Source organism: Blastomyces gilchristii, assembly GCF_000003855.2.
Source record: "Blastomyces gilchristii SLH14081 genomic scaffold supercont1.19, whole genome shotgun sequence".
Classification (NCBI taxonomy): Eukaryota; Fungi; Ascomycota; class Eurotiomycetes; order Onygenales; family Ajellomycetaceae; genus Blastomyces; species Blastomyces gilchristii.
Window position 1 is genome coordinate 815,406 of NW_003101664.1, and position 24,706 is coordinate 840,111.

At 46.7% G+C, this 24,706-nt stretch overlaps 7 protein-coding genes and 1 non-coding gene across 9 annotated transcripts; 6 read left to right on the forward strand and 2 right to left on the reverse strand.

Moving 5' to 3' along the window:
- Positions 1-87: 87 nt before the first annotated feature.
- BDBG_07526 lies at positions 88-7,090 on the reverse strand. Of its 2 annotated transcripts, XM_031723125.1 has the most exons (4): positions 5,538-7,090; positions 4,865-5,477; positions 4,657-4,798; positions 88-4,549 (listed from the first exon to the last, which is right to left on the reverse strand). In XM_031723125.1, exons 1-4 carry the CDS (start codon positions 6,708-6,710, stop codon positions 4,498-4,500), a joined length of 1,980 nt encoding a protein of 659 aa, XP_031580225.1. In that variant the 5' UTR covers positions 6,711-7,090; the 3' UTR covers positions 88-4,497. The 2 variants fall into 2 exon arrangements, with proteins under 2 accessions (XP_031580225.1, XP_002622124.1); XM_002622078.2 differs by having other exon boundaries at positions 88-4,798.
- Positions 92-2,463, forward strand: BDBG_07525 (uncharacterized protein). Its single transcript, XM_002622077.2, has 2 exons — positions 92-1,315; positions 1,439-2,463. Exons 1-2 carry the CDS (start codon positions 436-438, stop codon positions 2,236-2,238), a joined length of 1,680 nt encoding a protein of 559 aa, XP_002622123.1. The 5' UTR covers positions 92-435; the 3' UTR covers positions 2,239-2,463.
- Positions 7,091-7,104: 14 nt separating the features above from the next.
- Positions 7,105-9,678, forward strand: BDBG_07527 (coatomer subunit delta). The gene is made up of 4 exons (XM_002622079.2): positions 7,105-7,264; positions 7,329-7,772; positions 7,836-8,032; positions 8,099-9,678. The coding sequence occupies exons 1-4, from the start codon at positions 7,262-7,264 to the stop codon at positions 9,003-9,005; spliced, it is 1,551 nt and encodes a 516-aa protein (XP_002622125.1). The 5' UTR covers positions 7,105-7,261; the 3' UTR covers positions 9,006-9,678.
- Positions 9,679-9,726: 48 nt separating this feature from the next.
- Positions 9,727-13,918, forward strand: BDBG_07528 (DUF803 domain membrane protein). The gene is made up of 8 exons (XM_031723126.1): positions 9,727-10,918; positions 11,005-11,048; positions 11,125-11,150; positions 11,245-11,335; positions 11,407-11,497; positions 11,551-11,711; positions 11,767-12,058; positions 12,118-13,918. Exons 1-8 carry the CDS (start codon positions 10,905-10,907, stop codon positions 12,599-12,601), a joined length of 1,203 nt encoding a protein of 400 aa, XP_031580226.1. The 5' UTR covers positions 9,727-10,904; the 3' UTR covers positions 12,602-13,918.
- A 583-nt stretch (positions 13,919-14,501) lies between these two features.
- BDBG_07529 (uncharacterized protein) lies at positions 14,502-15,134 on the reverse strand (the record flags this gene model as incomplete). Its single annotated transcript, XM_031723127.1, has 3 exons — positions 14,502-14,699; positions 14,852-15,055; positions 15,114-15,134. The coding sequence occupies 3 exons, from the start codon at positions 15,132-15,134 to the stop codon at positions 14,502-14,504; spliced, it is 423 nt and encodes a 140-aa protein (XP_031580227.1).
- A 1,333-nt stretch (positions 15,135-16,467) lies between these two features.
- BDBG_07530 (polyketide synthase) lies at positions 16,468-20,360 on the forward strand (the record flags this gene model as incomplete). The annotated part of the gene is made up of 7 exons (XM_031723128.1): positions 16,468-16,613; positions 16,930-17,062; positions 17,248-17,824; positions 17,879-18,202; positions 18,247-18,499; positions 18,605-19,050; positions 19,113-20,360. The coding sequence occupies 6 exons, from the start codon at positions 16,468-16,470 to the stop codon at positions 18,972-18,974; spliced, it is 1,803 nt and encodes a 600-aa protein (XP_031580228.1). The 3' UTR covers positions 18,975-19,050; positions 19,113-20,360.
- Positions 20,269-20,395, forward strand: BDBG_17628. Its single transcript has one exon. It is a non-coding gene; the product is annotated as a tRNA-Lys (tRNA).
- Positions 20,396-21,203: 808 nt separating this feature from the next.
- BDBG_07531 (SacI domain-containing protein) lies at positions 21,204-24,696 on the forward strand. The gene is made up of 3 exons (XM_002622083.2): positions 21,204-21,490; positions 21,557-22,317; positions 22,374-24,696. Exons 1-3 carry the CDS (start codon positions 21,292-21,294, stop codon positions 24,381-24,383), a joined length of 2,970 nt encoding a protein of 989 aa, XP_002622129.1. The 5' UTR covers positions 21,204-21,291; the 3' UTR covers positions 24,384-24,696.
- Positions 24,697-24,706: the final 10 nt, after the last annotated feature.

Below are 24,706 nucleotides of genomic sequence, written 5' to 3' on the forward strand. Positions count from 1 at the left end.
ATATTACTAGCGTTTGCAATTTCTCCCAAATCATGTGATATACGGACTGTTACGTCTTTATGCTTCCATCTACCAATAATAGCGGCTTGGGGAAGAGTTCTCTATCCTCATGCAGTAAGACACAATATCTATTCACTTAGTTGTTCGATGTCTTCCGTCCATTGACCTGCGTCTATACTGATGTCTTTGTCTTCTATCCTGCCAAGGTCCTAAAATTAATAGTTACCCATCTATCATCGTGTCGCTTTCTATTCCACAATCCCTGCCCACATATCCCATCCTCCAAGAATCGATTCTCTCCTCAGGAGCTTCAGTGTACCGCGCCGTCAAACAGCTCTACTCTAGTTCACGCATACCTTAAATGTGGACGAGCTACTGTATTATTTTTTGACTCTTGCACTCCGGTGATATGAAACCGGTGACTCAATTACTACAATGGAGGACAGCTTTCCTCCGCTGCCGGGAGCTACAGGGCCCAATGGCCTAGTGGGCGGAGGAGAGGCAAGGGTCTTAAACCAGCAGCAAACAGGAGAGGGCCGCTTCGGCGTCACGAAGACAAAAATATTATGCTCCGATGTTGATGTTGTCTTGGAGTTCACGCCTTCGCCGTCGTCTGGTGCACGGAAATTGGCGCATATGAAGTACCTCATGGGTGTTTCAAGCACGGCTTTGAAAGAATCAAGCACGTATTTCAGAGTGATTTTAGATCCTGACAAGTTTCGGGAAGGGCGAGAGCTTTTTGAAAAGACGGCTCAATTAGATGCGAAATACGGAGCTGGTGAAGTGTCCATGAATGATGATGAAGCTGCATTCGCAGAATTGCCTACAATCAGCATCGAGCTACCGCCGCTTGCTGGTGTATTTGATAAGGCAGATCTAATTGAGACGTTTTTGAGAGTGTTATATCTTGGCAGTGCAATGTCGCACGATGACCAGAATATACAAGACATTCTCAATCACCTTGCGAAGAAATCGATTTCATTCGTGGCCAATTTGATCGTTCTTTCTGACAAGTTTGGTGGCCAGGAGGCGCTCAAACGGGCTCTGAATATTCCGCTAGACGGGGTATCCAAATCTGTGGGCCAGACACTGATATCCAAGACACTACGTCGTCTCCAGTCTTCCCGGGTTGAGGACGAAGAGCGCACACGCCAAGCCATATATTTTGCCTTATTTCTGGGGTCCAATGACGGAGTTTTGGCTTTCACACATATGCTAATCATTGACGGTTCCAGGGAGTGGGTATCTGGCGGCGGAGATGGATGGGTCGGTATCGATAGGCCGCTATGGTGGCATCTTCCGCACGGAATTGAAGGTATGCGTGGTCTTCTGAATCCCTTGCAATTGATAAATATTCCCGCCCACTGCTTCCTTACTGGATATTGGCATCAAAACATGTAAATCACTCACATATGCCCCTAATGGCACCGATTTCTAGAGGAGCTCCGCTTCCGTCACGAATCCATCCTAGATACAATCACAGATTTGCAATCCCATTTTCTCCGCGCATACGGCGCCCTACCCCCAGAATCTTCTCCACATTCTCCTCAAATAACGGACCCCAGTATATCTGCATTTCCGCTACAGCCACCACAGCATTCAATGCGCCTACAGTGCCGTCGAATGTACGAAAATTCCCGCGCCTGCGACTCCTTCCACCTGGGAGAAATTATCCGTTTTTTCACCACACGAACCAAAACCCTGCATCTGGAATCTACCTTACCACCGCACATGCATGATTCTGGTGATTCTGAGGACGAAAACGCAGACCATGTGACTCACAACACTACTAACTCCACCCAACCCCCTCCGCCACCAACAAACATAGCAACCCTCCTCGCCTCCCTCCGCCAATGCCCCGAATACCAAATCGACCCCAACCACATCGGCTGCGGTCTGCGCCGCCGCCTACTCCCAGCCCTCGACTGCCTCGCCAGCTTCACAACAAACAGCACCAACGCCGTTGGCATTTGCCCCTCGCACTTCAACAGCGGCAACGACAATAGCACCAACCCATACGCGTCAATGGCAACGAGGTGCGCGAGAGTGGGTTCGTGGCGGAATCATGCGTTCCGCGATGCGATCATGGTCGGCATTGGGGCCGGGAAAGTCGATTCTATCACCTACTTGAATGACGGGCGTGCGAATGGGGCGCTTGCGGAGATGTGTACGTGTGTGGTGAATGCGGAGTTGGCGAGAGCGGCGTTCACGGCTCGGAGGAGGGCGTGGAATTTGTGAGATTGGGGAGAGGAGGACTTGCTGTTGTTGTACAATGCATAGTACCAGTGACAGAGGTCGGGGAAGGGAGGAGGAGGAAATGGTTGCGGTTTTTGCATACCATGCGGGGGAGATTTATCATAGATGTTGGCCTATGTCTTTTATTTTATTGTAGTAACTTTTTTTTTTTTTTCTTTTTTTTTTGCTTGATAAATATTATATTCCTCCATCCTCCGATCTCCTTGGACTACTTGAAAGGATGTGCCCTGTAGGGTCGATTCATTTCCCGTAGAATACGCTTTGCAAGTCTAAACAACGCGATCGACAAGGTGGCAATGTATCTGGAAAGGGCAAATATCCACAGAAGTAAGCTAAAAAGTGGCGTTAACGTACACAAATCCATTTATCCTCCCAATAGCGAGTATCTGAAGAAAGGGGAACATAATACCGGCAGCGCAGACAAAGGGGAAAAAGAAACGAAAAAAAGAAAAACTTTCGCTGTTTGAAAAACACAGGGTTACTTTGCCATACCAAATTAAAGCTATAAAGAAAGGTATAAATACTGCTCAGAAACTCAACATGATCGGGGGTTAGGTTTGATGCTAATAAAGGCAGAAGATGTCTAAATTTAGGGTAGGAACAACAGAAAGTGGTTTCTCGAAAATGGAAAGTTGTGTAATAGATAGAAAGGGGAAGGAGGTCGGAGGGTGCGATAAAAAATCTTGGAAGAGGATAGAGGTTAAGGAAGAGAAGAAAGTATAAAGGTAGTTACTGGTAATAGTCGAAGATTGCCTGGTCAAACAATACCAAAAGATCGGGCCGTTATCCCAAGGGCGTCTAACGCCAATGTGAACCCAAACCTACAAAACCTTGGAAGGGTTTGGAAGCGGAGGTGTATATATTCCGAGGGAAAATGCCACACGATCAAGGTATCATCGTCGTATATCCCCCAATAGTCGTTACAACGCCGGAGTGTTTTCCATGCATAACCATGGTACCAGCGCAGCACAAAGGAAAAAGAAAGAGAGGTAAGCATTATCGTTATTTCCATCACCTACCGCGGAACGACCACGGTGGTGTTAAATTCTTCCATCGGCGACAGCGGATGGATTTACCGTTGTCGAGCTTGAACGACATTCATCCGGAGGCAAAAATCGGTTAACAGGATTCAAGAACTGAAGCCTTATGAATATCCGTTGCCAGTCACATAAAACTCAGCCAGAGCGGAAACATCACATAGGCGTGAAAAAGCCTAGAGCGGTACTGGGCATGGAAGATAAATAGAGACCATTTGCAGTAGAGACAGAGAATAAAGACACCATTTATTTTTCGGGGGAAGAAGGGGTGTTCGAAAGCCGGTTTCAATAGTTCAAGATGGATGGGACGGAAGGGAGGGATAATATCAGGGACCGGACTGGAAACTGAATGTTAGTACATACTTACCTTGAAAGTCGTTTGCCGCTCGACAGGTGTCTAGTTAATAGGAACTGATTGTGTTAGTACAAAAACGGGGCTTAAGGGTCACTGCGGTGGGTTAGCTTTCTTCCAGATGTCCATTAGAAACGGTGGCGTATATGACGCATGTGGCCGCTAAGTTGTGCATGACTGAGTATCCCTGTGTTAAAGGCCCAAATATGCTACTCCGGCCGATGTCGCTTTATGTCTGGCGTGGAACCCTCGACATCATTAATGCCAGAATCTATGAACGAACGCTTTGTTGATTTAGGGCTAGCACGCGCGAGCAACTCGTCCGTCTCAAGAACGGCTTTGTCTGAAGTTGTTGTGGTGAGAGATTCATCGAAATTCCCACCAATTGTGGGGCTGGCAGTAGCGTTTATTTCACCGAGCTCCGAAGTGGGCCTTTCCACTGCGTATGGCCCAGATCCGCCGGTGTAAGAAAGGGGTTCCTCAGCCGCATCGTCGAGAGGGGCAGTTGGTGAGCCAATAGCAGCTATCGCCTCATTAGCTTCCACCATCGGACTCTTAAAGAGATCTTCATGAATCTCGAAGGAATCATGGGTTAGTTCCGGAGTTTTTGGAGCATCTCTTGTGGGAGATTTAATCACCAACCCAGGGGTGGCTTCTTCTCTGTTGGTCATCGGGACGGAATTTTCCGCGTTCTCGGTCCCGCGTACAGCTTCACCGGGTTCGAAAATTTCACCTTCATCCAGGTTGTCGTTGTCATGGTCGGCAATAGCTTCCTCTCGCGGCATCGCATCATTTGTTCCTAAATCGATTTCAATGTGTACATCCTTATTGGTTGTTGATTGAGCATAAATATCAGAACCATATCCATTGTCTAAAGAGACGGTATGGCTTTCCGTGTGGTCTTCTTCATGTGTAAAGTCAGCACCACCATTTTGGTATTCTTCTTGAATATCGTCTTCCGCTTCCGCTTCCAATTGCGGCGCGTTGTTGAACTCGTATCCTTGCACATACTCTTCCGACTGTTGATCAGTTGATTCATCCCTTGAAAGGTGTACAGTTGGTATTTTCATAGTTTGTGGTAGGGTAGGGCTTTGAGAACCCGAATCCTGGGGCTCAGTTGCGACCTCGCCGTGTTCGATTTTTAAGTTGTCCTCTATCGTTAATGTTAGCAACAAACGAAATAATCGCAATTTATGTAGTGAATGAACATCCCGCGTACCTTCGTGTACTCGCACTTTTTCTCTTCCCCTATCCTCACCTTGGCCATGTTCTGTATCGCTGCATTCTTCAGCATTCTGCGATGATTCGATGCTACCATGGCTAGGCGTTTTGGTTGGGAAGTCGTCATGAACGACTTGGTCGTTTTCATCAGTAGGTGCACAAAACTCCGGTTCCGCCTGTGCTAGTAAATGTTGCTCTGGGGATTTGATTTCTGGGCTTCGGCTTGTCGAATCATGCCGTGGGCTCCTAGTTACGCTTTCAGACGAGATTCCTTCTTCATCAGCAGGTTCAACAAGGCGAGAGTACGGCTCAGCCGGCGAGCCGGTGTCTTCTGTCGTTAATAATGGCTGTTCATGTACTTCTTCATCCTCCGCTTCATGTTCCACACCTTGTTCGGCTTTGTCGATATCATAATCTTCCCATGTTAGATAAGATAATCCTTTACCCTCATTGGCAGATGCTGCAAGGCGAGCGAACTCAGCTGTGAAAGTGGGTCTTGAAGAGAGCGTTATATATAGAGGTTCAGGTTCGTTGATACCATCATTGGAGCAAAGATCAAGATAAACTTGAATAATTTGGACCAAAGATGTCGTGATTATGGGAACAGAGTTCTAAAAATCCGAGTTAGTATATTTTGCAAAAAGGGTAAAGAAGACAGTGATGGTCCTTACCTCAGGCAAATGCAATCCAAGACTTTCGATGTCCAGTATTAACTCTTCGTCCTCGCTAATATGCTCACCTAGCACTTGTCGGCACGCTCCCACAAGCTCCGCTACTGGAGCATTTGCTAGTCCTTCATCTTGTAGAAAAAAGGTTTCTGTCGGGTCATTTTCTCCAGGCGGGAACAACGATATTTCGCTATCCTGGTACAGTACTTTTACTGGGTGTAGACTGCTGCTTTTTTGGAGCTCATGTACTTCGCCCTGTGTTTCGTAGTCTTGTGCTTCAACAAAATGATAACTCTCGGTAGTATCTGATTGGTTTTCTTGGTCCAACGGCGGGAGTTTCTGTCCTCCAGATTCTGTATCTTGATGCTCAGGTTCTTGAGCTGTAGTGTTTTGAGGTTCGGGTTCTGTTTGACTGTGCCCATGTAGATCTTCTAAGTCAGGCTCAACATCTTCACCATATTTTTCGAAGTCTCCACTTAGGTGTGCGGCGTCCGCGTTCTCCATACCCTGCGAAGAATCGTTACCTTCCTCTACGGTAAACTCCTTGGGGTATTTTGGCTGAGCAATAGCAGTATCTTCACGGGTGGCAAGGTGCTCCTCAGCCACTGCTGGTGCGTTGGAAATTTCAGTTTCGACGTGATCTGATTGGGAAAGGGTTTCCGGAGCAGGGCTTTTGGCGTCCTCGGCAAGCTTCACTTCTTCTATTTCCTTTTCTTCTTCTTTTTCTTCTTCTCCTCCTTCCGCTTCTCTTTCTTCTTTCACTTCTTTCGTAGTGGGTATGTCTGTCTCTTCGATATCGCTGTCAGGGATGGGGGCATCAATGTCTTCTTCGTAGTCGTCTTCCATCTCTGCCTCGTAATCCATCGGATTATTATAAGCAGAATCTTCATCGAGTTGATAGTAACTTTGCTGGTATTGATCATATCCTGAAGCCAATATATCTTCGTCTATATATTCGCCATCTGCCATATCTGCGTCGTACGTGATATTTGCATCAGCAGTGGGGTGGTCTGAAGCTGTGGCGGAAGCGTCATCCACAAGTACATCATCATCTTGCTCAGGAACGCACTCCTGGGCAAGGTCAAGGTCGATTTCGATATCATCGATATTCCCGGGATGCCTATGGCCTGCGTCTGAGGCCACCTCCATGTTGTCATCGACCACAGTGGGCTCCATGGTTCGCGGTAAAGTTATTGCTGCTTTCTTTTGTTAGGTCACAGGCTGGGCATCGTGACTCGCAGGTTTATTCTTCCACTTGTCTAAGGTCACAAAAAATACGGGGGACGGAGAGCTTGCAGGGAGTCATTTGTTGGTTTGGAGATGCGCAGAGGGGAGGGGTTTTAGAGTGAGCAGTCCAATGAAACGAGAGCAGATTCCGTTCAAAAAGCCGTTAGCTGATAATAAGGACGGACTGAGAAATATATCGTCGGTTACTGAAGCCCAACACGAGGTTGTTGTTGTTGTTGAGTGCTACTATGGATGGAAGTGGAGAGAAGAGCTGAAGTTTGGGTTGGCGTTTGACTTCTTCCCTCTCGTAAGCGAGACACAAGAGCCGCGTGGTGCACGGACCACCTAGCCTTCCATCATACCAGCGTTAAGAAGACAACAATCCTTTTGGAGCCGGCTCATACCACGACGCACCGTCCCTATCCACCACTATTACTAGTAGAATACTTTCCCACTTCATCTCGTCCGTTTGCACTTATATATATATATGCCTTGAGAAGATGGTAGGTTTGATTGACAGATGGCGAAACAGTTATCCCTTCACTGACTCCGAACCGCGGAAACCAGGTCGTCCTCGCAGCGTCGATATGTACCAGAGGGGGCAAAGCGGTGCTCTCACGCCAGTTCCGTGAAATTGCCCGCTCCCGGATAGAAGCGCTATTGGCATCATTCCCAAAGCTCGCAGACTCCGGCACGCAGCACACCATCGTCGAGCAAGATAATGTCCGATTTGTCTACCAGCCATTGGACGAGCTATACATCGTCCTTATCACAAACAAGCAGTCTAATATCCTCCAAGATATAGACAGTTTGCACATTTTCGCTCAGGTTGTCACAAGCATTTGCAAAAGTCTCGATGAGCAAGAGATATTACGGAATGCATTCGAGCTACTTAGCGCGTTCGATGAGCTTGTTACTTTGGGTTACCGGGAAAACCTCTCTTTGTCACAAATAAGGACATTCCTCGAAATGGAAAGTCATGAGGAGAGAGTGCAGGAAATAATTGAAAGGGTATGTGATAGAACTAGTGTAATAATAGTGATTTGATCACATAAATCTCTAACTCCTCCGCAGAACAAGGAACTTGAAGCAAGCGAGGAGCGAAAACGCAAGGCAAAACAATTGGAAATGCAGCGCAAAGAAGCCGCCCGCAGTGGTCGTGGCATGGTCCCGCGAGCCCCATCATACCCAGTGTATACTCAGCCGACTCGGGCAACACCTACAGAAACGTTCGACTCCTATGAGGCGGAGAAAAAGAAGACTTTTGCTAAGTAAGTTTAGACCCATAATCCTCACGCGACCAGCTCACTTTGTCTACCCCACTAACGCAGTTATAGGCCAATGGCTGTTAGGGGCAAGGGAATGCAGCTTGGAAAGAAATCTAAAGCAACAGACATCTATGAGAAAGTCCGAGGAGACCTCGGCCCTGAATCTGAGGAGACTCCGTTGGTTTCTCCCGCTACAGCACCTGGCATTTCAGATAATGTGGCCCAGTCCCGCGCCTCTCTTTCCGCAGACCGCGAGCCTATCCATGTTACTGTGGCTGAGTCCGTTTCCGCCAAACTCTCCCGTGATGGTGCAGTGAAGTCGTGGGAGATAAAGGGCGATCTTCAACTGCGTATCACGGATGACACATTTTCGAAAGTGAAACTTGCTTTGACAGCCAACCCTACACATGGGGCTGTTTTCCGTACGCATCCCAATGTTGACAGGGCCCTGTTCACAAACTCCAAAGTGATTCAACTCCGTGACACTTCGAAGAGTTTCCCTCACAACATTTCAATTGGAGTCTTGCGATGGCGTGTCACTGGCACAGACAATACAGATGTCCTTCCAGTTACATTTACAGTTTGGGTAAACAGAGGTTCTCAATCAAGCACAGTGACCGTTGAGTATGAGCTTAATGGTTCAGACCCATTGCGAGACGTCGTTGTAACAATACCCTTTGGCACTGTTGAACCCACTGTGACGAATTTTGACGCGATTTACGAAGTAACTGGAGATAGCCTAGACTGGAACATTGGCACCATTGATGACTCAAATCCCTCAGGCAGTTTCGAGTTCGAGTCTGAAGACCCCAACAGTGATGAGAATGAATTCTTCCCCATGACTGTCCGCTTCCAGAAAGAAACTCCATTTGTGGATGTTGATGTTCAGACAGTGTCGCTTTTGGAGATGGATGGGCAGACGGTGAATTTCTCAAAGGACTTCAAAACGATTGCGGATGGGTACGTTGTCGAATAAATGAATTTGCTGATAGATATGTTGTCGAATAATTGAATTTGCTGGCGGTTGTAATTTTCTTCCAACACCTTTAGAATATTGATTTCTACATCTCTCTTTGTTGTTTCATGCTTTCTGCGGCGCTTTTCTATTCCGTTTATGGTTTTGTTAACTCTTCTATCTTACTTTTCAATTTAACTGGCGGGTTTCATGCACAACTTCCTCAGTTGTCCCTTGTTCTATCCTTCATTCTATGATTTGAGTTCACAAAATGGTATGGAATAGAAGGGATCTCTAGAATGGAAGACGAAATTGATTCCTTACTGAACTGGTGCTATGTGTCCTATGTACAGATTACCTGGCTTGTGGTCGATCTCGGGGCGTGCAATTCTTATGCAGGTGGGCCATCTTGCCGCGTACTTGTGGAAGCGGTGCGGCTCCATTAAATCCTGGCACTTTTGATGTATCCCCTAGTTGTCTCGACATTGACTTTAGGAATATTTGGATGTGTGCGAATTATTACTAGTTCCATAGGTGTTATATTCCGCTGCCATGTGCTTCCCGAGTAGTAGCGCGGCCTTTTAGTGATTACGTAGCGTATGTTGGTAGGATTCCTTTCATGTGTGGCTATGCTGCACACTAACAGACCCAGTGTAGGGGATCTCAGCGGCATAGGGTCCTCAGGATCAGGGAGTTTTTTTTTTTTTTTTTTTTTTTTTTCCTTTCTTTCCACAGTTTGAGAGCGAACAAGCCAGAAGACCACGTGCATTAACCTCAATCCAAGGAAAGGTATGCGTTTAAATCGGGGTTAACTATGCGCAGTGCGGGTACTGTATTCCGTACATACCAGGGGGTTAGTTACTACTGGCCAAGTGCGCGAAGCACCCCTATCTTGCCTCACTGTGGTTAGGTCTTCAAGCTTGAAAAGAATCCCGAGTCAGCTCAGCATTGAATGTGCTTGGCCCGGAATCTTGGCGCGAGTGTTTGGTACTTTTCGTTAATTCTCCCTGGCCTGAGGTAAAGTGGTATGTATGCATATCGCATCATTATGGAAATTCAATCGCCTTCGCACGCTTTTATCGAAGCCCAATCCGCCCATGGTCCATAGATGAAGCTACGAACAGCTTTCCTATAACATCGTTTGCTTGCCGATGCCGAGGATGGCGCTTAGTGCGGTAGATCGAAGGTAGAAATCTAGGCGTCTTACATAAGCGGTCACCTACGTATGACGCGGCGCAGCTTGGGGCCAGGCGGGATTAGCGCCTTGTTCCTGAAACATCCACCCTGGCCTTAATAATATCAAACGTTTTCTCGTTCACGAACGCTCAGGCTTTAACTCCCCCGCCGAGAAGCCACTGGCCCCTTATCTACCTTTCGTCCGCTCCTGCACGTCACGCACTGTGCGCCAGTTTTGTTCTGTCGGGTTGCGACCTGTCTCCATCCTCCCTTCCCTCATCGACAAGACCCCTCCTCATCAACATCTTGAGCACACTGCTGCATGGCCTCCCTCACCGTCCACCCCTCCTTAATCTTTCGTCTGATCACATCCTAACACGCACTCGTCCGGACGTCCCATCTCGCCTTTCCATTTGGGCGGCCATCGTGCGATCCGTTTACGTTCCCTGGGGGAATCCCGCCGCTCGTTTCTGTCTATCAACACCCTTAAAACCATAGTATACTTTTTGTATATAAACCCCCCGTAAACCAATCGACATCCAATCGTCACAAATCCCGCAGAAAATTGCTGGCTCGATTTCTGTACGGTCTTTAGAGGGCTTGGAAGTCAATCGATCGATATACATTTCCACATTTTCGCATCGAGCTGTGGTTCACACAGCTGTATTTGCCTGGGTTGTTTATTGGCGTTAACATTGAGGTTCTTAGAGCGGCGGGAGCGATTAGCTCCAGATATTTATCATCATGGTTTCAGACAAGTCAGTCTCCTATTCCCTCGCCGTGATAAGCGTCGGTTGATCGTAAGAGGGATTGCCAGGGCTAACATTCTGTTCCGTGCGTGTAGATATATCGGATTGGCACTTGCCATTGTGTCTACCATGGCTATTGGTAAGTACACATTCGTTCCAGTGGTTTTCGCCCCTGCGAGTGGTGAAACCCTGTACTCACAATTGTTGCTGTGTAGGCTGCAGTTTTGTAATCACTAAAAAGGTCCGTTATCACCAGCCTAATCTCCACCCGCACATTTGGAAGAACTAAATGCGCTCAAATTCTTCCGTTTTCGATCTGACATTATGTATTGTAGGGCCTAATGGACGCTTCTAGTAGACATGGCTTTGAGGGAGATGGGTTTTCATACTTAAAGAGTCCGATATGGTGGGGGGGGATAATAACGTGTATGCATCTTCTTTTTCACACGGTTACATCACCAATCATCAATATCGTGCTGACGCTGGAAGAAAATTAGTGGTTCTCGGAGAAATTGCGAATTTTGCAGCATACGCCTTTGCGCCTGCGATTCTAGTGACGCCTTTGGGGGCCCTCAGCGTTCTTATAGGGTATGAAGCCCTGGTTGTGGTCCGTAGCGTTCTAGTATACTAACTTCGTTCAGTGCTGTGCTAGGGGCATATTTTCTGGGAGAGCGATTGGGAATACTTGGAAAACTGGGCTGTGCAATGTCATTACTTGGCTCCGTCATTATCGTTCTCCATGCACCACCAGATGAAGAAATCGAAACGGTGGATGAGATTTTAGAGTACGCTATTCAACCAGGTGAGTGTTTTCCGTGCCAAAACAAATTGTTCGGCGACGCTAAGTATCGACGTAGGCTTCCTTCTTTACTGTGTAGTAGTTGCCATATTTTCAACAGTTATGATATATAGGGTGGCCCCGAAATATGGGAAGAAAAACCCTCTCATCTACATCTCAATTTGCTCGACCGTCGGCTCAGTTTCTGTTATGTCTGTCAAGGCATTCGGAATCGCGCTGAAACTTACCCTAGCTGGTCACAACCAGTTCTCGCACCCATCTACGTACGCCTTTGCCATTGTTGTTGTATGCTGCATTTTGACACAGATGAACTACTTCAATAAAGCATTAAGCCAATTTTCAACCTCGATGTGAGTTTGGGAAGCTTATTCTTCCTTATTAATACACATATGCTAATTTTCCTCGGCAGTGTGAATCCTCTATATTATGTCACTTTTACGACCGCAACGCTATGTGCCTCGTTCATTCTTTTCCACGGCTTTAACACGACTGATCCAGTCAACACTATTTCACTTCTCTGCGGCTTCCTGGTTATCTTTTCCGGGGTTTACCTCCTGAACTTATCCAGGACTGATCCCGATGGCCTTTCACTAGCTGGAAAACGCGGCGAAGACGATGGCGTCCCCACCGATGGAATTGCATCTATTCAGACCCGCCTGTCATTGCAGAATCGAAGGAGTATGGACCGACATCGACGGAGCTCGTCGAGTCTTGATTATTACGGAGGTCCTAGTGACCGTGAAGGGCTCATGCGTTCTTATGATGTCGAAACAGGCGCTTTCGGCCTACAAGATCTTACGGAAGAGAGTGATGACGATCATCAAGAGCACTCGACGCAGAAACGGAACGGCTCCGCGCTCCCACCAACCTCGTCGAAGGTTCCTGAGTCATGAAACAAAAAATTCCTGAGGATCATCCACGCTTTTTTCCACCCTACCTTGCTTCCTAGTTTCCCCGACGTATTCTGCCTGTTTAACCAAAACTAAAATCAAACCTACCTTTTTTTCCTCAACCTCCCTCGGGTATATAAGGTTTTTTTGCCTATGACATAATGGAAACGATCACGAAAAATACACCTCTATTTGTGACGATCCATTTTCTCGCCCCCTCTCCCTCCTTCCCTTATCATGGTTGTACAGGCCGGAGTGGGTTCAAACAATCAAACATCAACATCGTTCTATGATGCGGAACTATATTTCCTTTCATTTTCCCTTTTTGTTGCCAATCGGTCGAGTTTGGGGGGACATATTTGTTCATCTGGGTTAGGCTAGGGTTCGGTCAGGGCTATGTTTGTTGGGTTCAGGCTAGGTAACGAATCTCTCCCGCACTTATATCTGTCCTCATGCATTGTAGAAAGCTGGAGTATTATGGCGTTCGTGGTTTTGATGCTGTTACTCCTTTTTTTCCTGTCTCCTTTACTTGCATTTTTGTGAGGGGGTTCTTCTACTTGACATATACGTCTTCTTTTTCTCCGTTTATTACATTTCTCTCTTGTTCCTTTCGCAGCTTCACATTATCCTTTGCTTGTGGTCCTTGTTTCGTTCTTAGTTTACGTTCTTTTTCACGAAACGACCATCTTGGTTGGGTTGAATGTGAAAGGAAAGAAACACGGAATTACCTACCTAGGTATGAACATGGAAAATCCAAATAGGTACAATCATAAAGGAACCAAACATAAACCGGCGACGATGACGTCGCGGCCGTTATGATGGAGCCATCTTTTTCAACCTTCCTCTCCCTTGTTGCTCGAGCGCCTCTTTCAACTTACCGCCCTTTCTCCATTGTAAATATTTCCCTTCCATCTGAGCCGATCTCTAGATCTATTATCCACCGGTATATTGTAAATAGCTGTACTATTTTTGATTCTCGTAGTAACACTAATACTGTACATACATCCATTATATATGACCCTAATCTGTCAGATTTGACTCAAGGTCACATACTCGTTTCTTATTAGCGTTTACTTTTGCACACACTCATATACAAATATACACGTATCCGATTTGTTAGATCTATATACAAGTAGGTTAGATCCACTCGATTTGAGACTACTGCACCAGCAAATTATTTGATCTACCCACAAATACACATACATGCATGCACATCAAGTGGCGAGAAACATCATGTGTTATCACGTCTCTCTCAAGGTAACAGTGATGAGGTGTTTAGATCTGAATCACTCTAGATCAAGAGGGGATGAGGATGCGGAGAGAGTAAATTGAGGAAGTCATGTAATGTAGCCAATAAGTCATTGATGTTGTGGTACAACCTCCACCATTCGGCTTTTCGTGGATCAATTTACAAATATACATATGGTACTTAAAGAGGAAGCGTAAGCAAGTTGGGGATATAAGACTTGGTAACATCGGAACTATAAAACTATCCTACTACCTAGGTATCTCCAAGGTCAGCAGGCGTTGATGGCGTGAGTGACGTAACTTTCATGGCCAACTAGCCCGATTGAAATCAGAGCTGCTCCTCGACAGAGATCCGATGGATGCCGGGATCCGAGCAGGTAAGTGGACGTTCTGATACCGAAATGCGGTGCTCGTTTCGCAGCTCGGAGTCAATTATTGATATGGGGTTTGAAGGGTGCATGTCCTTGCAAAGTAGCCAGCTCACGTAGAACGGTTTTATTTAAAAAGGTAAGACAGTTTTCCGAATTACATGTGTGCCATGTCCTGCTGTGACAACGTCCCTTCACCTCCATGCTCCCTTCCTTGCTTTGGGAGCCGAAACGACAATTCATGGAGCCAATTAATCAATCAAATTTACCACGTATCAATTTTCTTCCTAGATCGAAGTTACGTGCTGTTTGCGCGCCATATTGATCGCCCGTTTGATCATCTTCACTGTCTCAGCCAACGCCTCCATAGAGGTGGAGCTTGGGACCTCATGGCCACCGCTATGCTTGTATGTAACCACATACGGAGACCGACGTAACTCTAGAATAATAGCGTCGAAATTTTGTAGATACGTGTCTTCCTGGCCCTAGATAATCGCAGTTGGGACATGAACTGGGTCCTCACTCCGTGTAGTGGTGACGTAGTGAACCTCCCCTCTAAGGAGATCTTGCCATGAAAGAGGTAGCGCGCCGATAGTAACATATTGCATTTGAGAATGGGATTGATGCGTTAATTCACTGGGTCTTCCTGATATTTGTGGATGCCATAGGATGTAGCGAGCATAGCGCCTTGAGAAAAGCCTATGACGCCGTCGAAAGGGCCTTCATCTTCGATGTATTTGCCTAAATTGTCAAGGGCTTTAAGGATGATTTCTGGCGAGTTGGGATTGTAGTGAGCGAAGGTATCCTCCTTCGACGTGACGAGAGATGTGATCTCTAGAGGCTGGGTTGTTCAAATCACACCTGCGCATATGAAGGTTTCGCTGGATTAACGCACATACGTACCTGGGGCAATTGGCCATGGCAGACATCTCTCAACAAAGTGATACTCGTGATCACCGCCTAATTCATATCGTATGGCGGCTGCATATGAAGTTGAAGAGAGATTGTCAGCTGGGCAAGGTCAAGTATGATCAAGTGATTACTTTACCTGTCTGGATTCTGAATATCTAGACACAGCTCAAGTATTAGCAATGGCATAACGAGTCAAGAGGACGTAGAAACACATTTTTAGCTAGAATCACATCGTGGCAATGGAGCTATCGCCTGGCTATTCGTGCCAGCACCATGAAGGCACAGAAACCGCGTGATGTATCCGACTCAAAGCAAAACAGTGCTATTCTACGCGCTCAACCGCGACCGAGTTGTTCGAACGTCTGTAGAAGGATGTATATTTGGAGATGAAAAGTCACAAAGGGCAGTAGTCGATTCTCAGGGAATGAAGGGGGAAACCAGTTTGTTTTGGATCAAAAGGAATATAAATATTTGTCTTATCACATCTGATGGACTTGAGAAAAGGGACGTGGCCATCTCGGCATGTCAGAATGAGCCCGACGGAGGCGGAAACTTATACAGAAGCATGGGACTAGTATGAGTTTCCTTTGCAGCATGTAGCTGTTCCGATCGCCAGGAGGATGCAGGCTGGGGCAAATTTTCAAGCGCTTTTCTTGTGTTGGCTGTATAAGTAGAGGGGCTTTTGACCAGAGATCCAAGCAATAACAGCCGCTCGGGCTGCTTTGAGTTTTGGGCAGGTGGAGCCAATACAATTGACTTCATCGCAAGACAAGAGACCAAGCTCCGTAGCTTGCATTTCAACGTTCCTAGTGACATCTCCCTTGTACATGTACATGAGAGCACAGATATGTACATACATGTTTGCAACAATGCTTGAAGGGGAGATTGACACAATGTAAATTCATATTGATCCACATTCCTACATTTGTGTCAGGGGACAAGCTCTTTCTCTTTCTTCACCGGTAAGATATAACTAGGTATAGTATTTGTGCTCAGTGAGATGTGTTGGTTTGTCCCAGACAGCAGACTTCAAAAAAATGGCTCTTTGAGATGGAACACGTTAAAAAAGATCCCGATGGATGCCGAGACTGGAGGCTCCGTGCTAGTGCAAAGTTAGTCAGCATCAACCATCAAATCGCCAACTGCATAATTTTGTACAGCACCAATTGACTCAGAACATGTGCAGAGTCCACGCATACCCTGTACGCTGTTCTTCTTCAGAAACATTGATGAGCAAAAGACATCTAGTCCAATCTCAGTATATGCTGTGTCCAGAGACCATCACTCGGGCTGGTCTACAGTATGATATTTTCTACATCCCAACCACCCAACAACCCAACCATGGGTGTTATTGCACGAGTGGAATATATGGATCTTGAACTCTGTGGGAGACATGACACTGCCAGAGGCTTAAAAGTGTTTGGCCTCAGACGCAGTTGGCTAGTGTTTGCTATTCTTGGGGTCAAGAATATACCCGACGACAACTTGTGTGAAAAGTTGAAGCGTAAATTTGACAATTATATCACTTGGATTTTTTCCTCTCTTGCAATTTATATCATCTTCGACAGCTATTGTGTCGGGAGCTCCAATACAATTTACCGTCCTAAAGTCTTGTATTTTGCCTGCAAGAGTTATTTCAGAAGAGCCGACTGAGAATCTCTGCTTGCCTGTTTAAAGTCTGATTGGCAGCTTTCACATTGATCGTTGAGACTTCACCACAACAAGTTTCCATTTCACGAAAGATAATTTTCTCCAAGTGAAATGCTAACTATATTTGTAGTGGTTCTGTGAAATCAAATATAGGCCACTTGAAGGAACTAGTCGGCTCACGGGCTTGGGGAAAGCGAAATTAGCACTTGAGAGGGGAATAGTCTCTCCTAGTGCTAATTTTGAGCGTCTGAATCCTAAAATTGACGCTGACTACTTGAACATTGCTGTAAGTGAATCTTTCGCTATACATTTCATAGTTATTGTCGACAGGTTCCGCAAACTGGAGTGCCGTGGCCATCGGACGGCCTTCGTCGAGCATCGCTCAGTTAATTTGGTTTTGGCGGATCCGATTGCCACGTCGTGATCGAAGATGCATACAATCATCTACGTTTGAATAACCTCACTGGAAAGCACTCTACCGTTGAGAAGCCTCCATTACCGGAGGATATAGCTCGACGTTGGAAAGCTTCCTTAAGCCATTGTTATAACTCTGCTACAAAACTGGGTGGTGTTTCTGGGTTTTCCGGAGGCAGCGAAGACCCTGACGGAGGACTCGCCGACGGATTGGAGACAAACGAATCCATTTACCCCAGATTACAGCCCAGACTACTTGTTTGGTCATCTTCTGATAAAGAAGGGATATCTAGGATTGCGTTGTCATATTCTCAGTATCTCCATCAACTCTCTCTTGAGCAGGGAAAGAAATCTTATCTTGATAATGTCGCCTACACCTTGGGGACTCGACGAAGCCTTGTACCATGGAAATCATTCGTTGTTGCTGATTCTCTTCGAAATATCAGTCTAGAAACTTCAATGTCGAAACCAAGGTTATCGACTCCGAAATCGTATCTGGGGTTTGTCTTCAGTGGCCAAGGGTCGCAATTGTACGCTATGGGAAGGGAATTGTTATATTATCCAGTATTTAAGCGTAGTCTCCAAGATGCTAATGAGTACCTGCGCAATATCGGGTGTCCTTGGTCTCTGTTAAGTTAGTATGGCCCTTCCCACCCTGCATCCCTCGCGTACTTACTTGCGTTCGCAGATGAATTTCTTAAACCTGAGGATGAATCTAGGGTTAACGAGCCAGAGTATAGCCAGGGCCTGTGTACTGCACTGCAAATTGCTTTGATCGACCCCCTCGCAAGTTTCGGTATTTTTCCATCCGTTGTAGTTGGCCACTCATCCGGGGAGATCGCGGCTGCATACACTGTCCATTTCATCTCACGTCGGTCGGCATGGAAGCTAGCTTATTATCGTGGCGTTCTCTCTTCCACTTCGAGTAGAGACACTCACACGATGATGTCAGTTGGCCTTTCCGCAGCCCAACTCTCACCATACTTCGAGAAAGTCGCAGCCAATTCGAGAAGTTAGAGGTTGTTGCTGCATGTATAAACAGTACGACAAACACAGCGGTTTCCGGATTGGAAGCGCAGGTTGACTTTCTGGAATCAATATTGGATAAAGATAGAATATTTGTGCGAAAGTTGCGTGTCCCAGTGACATACCACTCCCCCCAGATGAATGTTATCGCAGAAGATTACCTCAAAAGCTATTCAAGACTTGGAATTTGGGGAGGGAGGTTCATCAAATCCGGTCATGATATCTTCAGTTACTGCTCGTCGTGTTCACGCAGAGGATGTCATTCACAGCGAATATTGGAAGAGTAATGTGGTATCCCCAGTCAATTTTTCTTCCAATCTTGCTCAAGTATGCGGCCGGCCAAGCCAAAAGCCAACAAACTGGACGGAAACCATGGAAAAATTATTAGTATTTCTGGGATCATTGAAACCGGGCCACATTCGACGCTTCAAGGGCCAATTCGGGATATTCTGAAGTCAATTGGGCGGCAAGCCGATATTGGATACATTTCTCTTCTTAGACATAACACTTCGACAATAGCATCTACAGTAGAAGAAGCCTTGGGCTGCCTTCATTGCTCAGGCTATACGCTCAACCTGCTGTCAATCAACAACCACTCAAAGGATGGAGACATATCAAGTGAACTGCAAGTGCTGGTAGATTTGCCTAGTTACCCCTTCACATATTCACAGAAGTACTGGCACGAGTCTAGAGCGAGTAGCACGGGACACCGATTACGGCAACATGGGCGTTATCTCGGGACTCCCGTGCCCGACTAGAACCCGTTAAACCCGATGTTGCGGAATATAATATATAATCAAGATATCAGAACTTCCATGGGTCGAGGATCATAAGGTATGTGAGAACATCCCGTTGTCTTCTGAATATTTATGGAACAAGCAGTACTGAATTTTTAGATCAACGGAAGAATTATATACCCCGGAGGGGTATTCTAGTGATGGCAATTGAGGCTGCGAAGCAAATTGCAGACCCGAATTGTACGGTGACCGGCTATAACGTTAGGGACGTCGTATTTCAGGCAGAATTAAATATTCCAACAAGCTCCGATCGTATCGAAACTCGGTTTTACATGAAATCTATCAGAAGTTCACCGATGAGGGTGAATGGTTCAAGTTCAGCCTTCATAGCTGCAATCACGATAAGTGCACTCGCATGGCTACATCCAAATTGACTACTATAAACAGGGAGCACTAACATGTGCACCTTGAATGAAACAAGAGAGACGACCACATATTATACGCGAATATATCAACAGGGCCGGGTAGTTTGTAACACTCCTGCCACCACAGACTTTCTCTATCATAATGGATCTGAGTTTGATTGCGGGCCCGCATTCCATCGACTAACGAATGTTGCCCGTAGCGGGGACGGTCAGGCGATTGGAGACGTTTCCTTCTACTCATCCAGAAGTCATAATACGCCGTATACTCAACCACATGTCATCTGCAATCGTTTCGACTGCGCTAGCCACAAAGCTCTCCATAGTGTTAGCAATTCCTGTTGAAGACACTAGATTTCAACAAGCCTATACAAGATTTCGGTGCAGATTCGTTAGTTGCAGCTGAACTCCGCAACTCGTTCTCTCGAGACTGGGGTACTGAGGTCGCAGTCTCTGACATCATCGGTGGTGCGACGTTCAAAATGACGGGGGCTTGGTAGCTAGCAGGCCTCCTCATAGACAGGCTACTTGGACAAAATGTGACCTGTGTTTTTGAAGTGCGATGCAGTGAGTGTGGGGAGTGTCTGGGGGAAAGGGGAGAGAGAAGGGCGTGGGGAGGCAGAATCACACTGAAGAATGTGCGGTGGACGTTCATTTGAATAGCATTGTTCTGACACCACTTCCACAAGCGATGATAGCATCAAGATGTGCTATTCCCGATTCTCCCAACGGTGAAGTCAACCAAATCGTAACAATACAAAGTCAGCTTGCCAAATGTGATATTTGGATGAGCGGGAACGAGCCATGGATAATGAAAACTTAATTACATCTAGATTTTACGATTTGGAATTTCAGTTCGGGATTTGCCCAGTATCCCAGTATCCCACAAATACGCCGAGCTAGCTCAATCGGTAGAGCGTGCGGCTCTTAATATGAGTTTAGACTTTTCGAACCAAATATTCGAATATCCAACCCAATTGATAAACCGCAAGGCTGCGGGTTCGATCCCCGCGTTCGGCTTTACTTTTTTGTATTTTTGTGGCTTTTACCTCTCTCGGGTCTCTTGTGAATGTAAAACTTTGCTCTCAGGCGTTGCGGAAAAACAAGGCTTATATCCCTGGTGGAATTTTTTCTTGCATCGGGCCGAAAGTGCCACCGACAGGTCGTTACAGCCCGGCTTTGATCCAGCAGGGCAACTGGCTGAAAGCGTTTCGTTTCTTTGCCCTTCAGAGGCCTATCAGACACGCCGAAAATCGCCGTTCACGTTACTCCGTTCGCGAATTTCCAAAACTAATTTGAGCCTGCGAGTCGGAATGGGGCTTTGATAGACAACATTAAATGGCAGCACGATACAAGAACACGATTGCAGGTAACCGCCGTCAAAATTTCCCGAGGACCAAGAACCATGGTAAGGTACAATAAGGCCGGGTAGGGCTATTATATCTTTCATAGCCTGAACCTCTCTCTCTGCTGTGCGCTTTGACTCCGTGATTTACAGAGCAACCGGGGCTCCGAGAAATCCATGCCCGCAAATTAGCTTGTCGAGGAGTGGTCTCGTAGTGAGAATGAATAGTAGGCTGTCGCGAGTGATATTGAGGCATCCTGTAAGTGTTTCTGAAGATTCAAGCGGAGTTGGCAAGTGAAGGTGTTATTAGTTAGTTAATCCGTATGCATCAGATCAGATAAGCTTCTTACCACAGGCTTAGTTAACTATAACTATATTACGCTATAGTTACGTTACCTATTTCGAACTAGTGTACCCCCTCATCCGTCATATCAGATGGTTCGACTAAACCCTAATCGAATCTTCCTGCAATTGACTTCGAAGTCGGGCTGATAACGGCGGCTATCAGAACTTACCTGATGCAGCAAAGAATAGTCGGATTCCGACCTTGCTATAGTAATAAGACAAGGCAATGCCGGGGTTGGCCAGAAAATTGTGGATTTTTGCTGCTGTGGATGGGCTTATTCTTCAGTCTTGCCCATCAACACAGCGCGGTGCTTCGAGCAACCCATCCACTGCGCTCCAGATTGAATACAAAACTCGCCGTATATACTCCCCGCCCTCTACCTCGAGCGCTGATGACGCTTGCTTAGAGTCTCACGGGGTAATTGGTGTGTAATCTCAATCTGGATACCGTTGACCTCTTGGAACCTGACAGTTTTCCTCTAACCTGATAGGCCTTCTCTCACTCGCGTCATTCTCCTTCTTAATATCCATTACCCAGCGACAGCAGGTGGCTCAGATCCTTGGAAAACCTATTTTTGCCATTACAGGTGTAGCTATCATTCCTCTTTCCTCTCAAGCTGAGGCGACCAAAGCGATCAATCAGGCACAAGCCCAGGTAGCTTCCAAAAGGGATAAAGATGCGAACGATGATGTCGAAGCCCAGTTTTCGGAGAGCGAGACCGACCCGTCCACTGGCCGCAGTAGCGACGATATAGAGCTAGAAGCCCCGGATTCAATAGACCGGGAAATATACCCGCCGTTGGGCAGTAGGGGTAGGAAAGGAAGCACTATTGCTGAAGACGTCATTGAAAAGCGAGGACGGTATGGGAGGTTCACGTCCCGTTGGTTTTCGAAAAATGGATGGCCGGGAGAGAATAACCGGCCCGATGGAAGTGGATTTGAAGGGGTAATCGATCCTGCAGCAGAAGGGTCCGTCAAAGGAAGAAAGAGCGGGGATTATAAACACGAAGTTCTAGAGCTCGACGACCTCTCCTCTACCGGGCAGAAAGCTTCTTCTGCTCCGCAAGAAATAGACACTCCAGTAGCCGGAACGGCAACGTACGAACTAATGCCGAAGTTTCTACGGTATACGAAGCTATTTTTCAGTTCGCGCAGTTTTTATTTTTCGTATGATTACGACATCACTCGGAAATTTGGTGTCCATGACCCTCAAATCACGCCAGTGCCGTTACATAGAATGGCGGATCCCGTAGTATGGAACCTTTTCCCTTCGTCCCTACTTTTCGAGCTCCACTAATTTGACTGTAGTATTTCTGGAATAGATATTTGATGACCCCTTTTATTGAAAGCGGGCATCATTCACTGGTCCTTCCGCTGATACAGGGGTTTGTTGGACAGAAGGAATTCACTGTCACGAAGTCCACGAAATCTCCAGTCGCTCAAGGCGCCACGATTACCCCAGAAGTGGAAATAGCTACCAATACACCGGATACACCTACTACAGAAAATGAAGACGAACGCGGCAAATTTCTTCTCACTTTAATTTCACGTCGGTCCGTTAAACGCCCGGGACTTCGATATCTTCGACGAGGAATAGACGACGAAGGCAATGTCGCAAACTCCGTTGAGACGGAGCAAATCTTATCTAGGCCGTCGTGGAACCGCTCAGACAAGGTGTATTCTCTTCTCCAGATTCGCGGGTCAATGCCTCTTTATTTTTCCCAGTCTCCTTATTACTTCAAACCCGTACCTGTGCTTCGCCACTCCATCGAAACAAATCAAGTGTCGTTCGCTCGGCACTTCCGTGACCTTAGCAGGCGGTATGGCGAAATTCAAGCCATCTGCCTCCTAGATAAGCATGGTGTTGAAGTTAAAATTGGGGAGACATACCAAAGTTTCGTGGACACTTATAATAACCGCGACAATGCGGACTCTGCTAAAATTGGATTCGACTGGTTTGACTTCCATGCGGAATGCCGGGGAATGAAGTTCGAGAACGTCCAGCGCCTAGTTGATTCAATCTCGGGAACACTAGATCGTTTTGGCAATTCTGTCATACAGGACAATACTGTGTTGAAAAGCCAGTCTGGCATCGTCAGGACAAATTGTATGGACTGTCTGGACCGTACTGGTGTTGCACAATGTGCGTTTGGACAACGAGCATTAGAGAAGCAGCTCGAAAGCGAAGGATACTCTATCGACCTACGGAATAGCACATCTACGCAGTGGTTCAACGTGCTGTGGGCGGACAACGGGGATGCCATCTCGAAACAGTACTCCTCAACGGCTGCCCTTAAAGGCGATTATACCAGAACAAGAAAACGAGATGTTCGCGGAGCGCTCAATGACCTCGGACTAACCCTATCGCGCTACTTCAACAATATAGTCAATGATTACTTCTCCCAGGCTTGTATCGACTACCTTCTCGGCATTGTTACTACCCGTGTTTTCGACGAGTTCGAGATGAACCTCATGTCTGCTGATCCGGGGATTTCTCTCGAGAAGGTACGGCAGCACGCCATCGACACCAGCTGCCAAATCGTGATCAGCGATGAATCCGAGGAGCTCGTGGGAGGCTGGACAGTTTCCAGTCCCCACGAGCCCAATACATTACGCTCATTACCATTCGAACAGTCCGTTCTTTTGCTAACAAATGCTGCCGTCTACTGCTGCCGTTTCAACTGGGATACGGACAAAGTTACTTCCTTCGAGCGCGTCGACCTTCGCTCCATCACCAGCATCAATTACGGCACTTACATCACCTCGACCCTCACTGATGTCCAAATGGAACCCAAACACAATGTCGGAGTCGTAGTAACTTACCAACCGGCCGCGACAAATACAATGCGCGTAAACACGCACTCCCTCCAAAGCCTCTTGGATCAGATATCACAATCCTCCTCCTCCTCAGAACCTCCCCCTAACAATACTTCGACTTCGACCTCGACCTCAACCACAGGTCCGGATTGGGACATCTCCTCTCTGTTCAAACCAGGCGAGAGTGGCAGTAAACGCCCCGTCTCGCGCTTCATGGCGTTCAAGATCCTCCCCCAGACCAACATGACCGCCAGAAACGCCCTTGACAATGTGCAGGTTAGCGAAAGGGACGCTGCGCGTGCTCTCTGTGAAGAGATTGAGCGCACTGTTATGCGGGGCGCGTCAGATAAAAGTGGTGCTGCCAGCACTGGTGGTTCAAGACACGTTGACAGACATTCGATGGTTGAGGAGGTGGAGATCATTTCTGTGGCTGATGCGAAAAAACGGACTGGGTATTTGGAGCATTTGATGTTTGATATTAAGAAGTTAGTGTGGGCTTGAGAATATTCGGGGGACTTTGTCTTCGGCTTTTTGTCTCTCCTCCTAGGTTGGAAGTGGAACGATAAGGTGTTAGGGGGGGAGATTCCCCATTTCGTTTTCGTTTTTATTTCGTTGTAGCTAATCTTGTCCTACTTTGAGCATTTTTTGCTTGCCGCTGGTTGCTTGCGTTGCATCACACAGGTTGATACCCAGGTGAGAATTGTTTCGGCTTCCCTTCATAAACATACACATACACATCATACACTACACCGTGGAAGAACATCGGATCATAAATAATAAACTCAGTTTCATATTATGAAATTCCAGGGGGTTATCGATCTTGC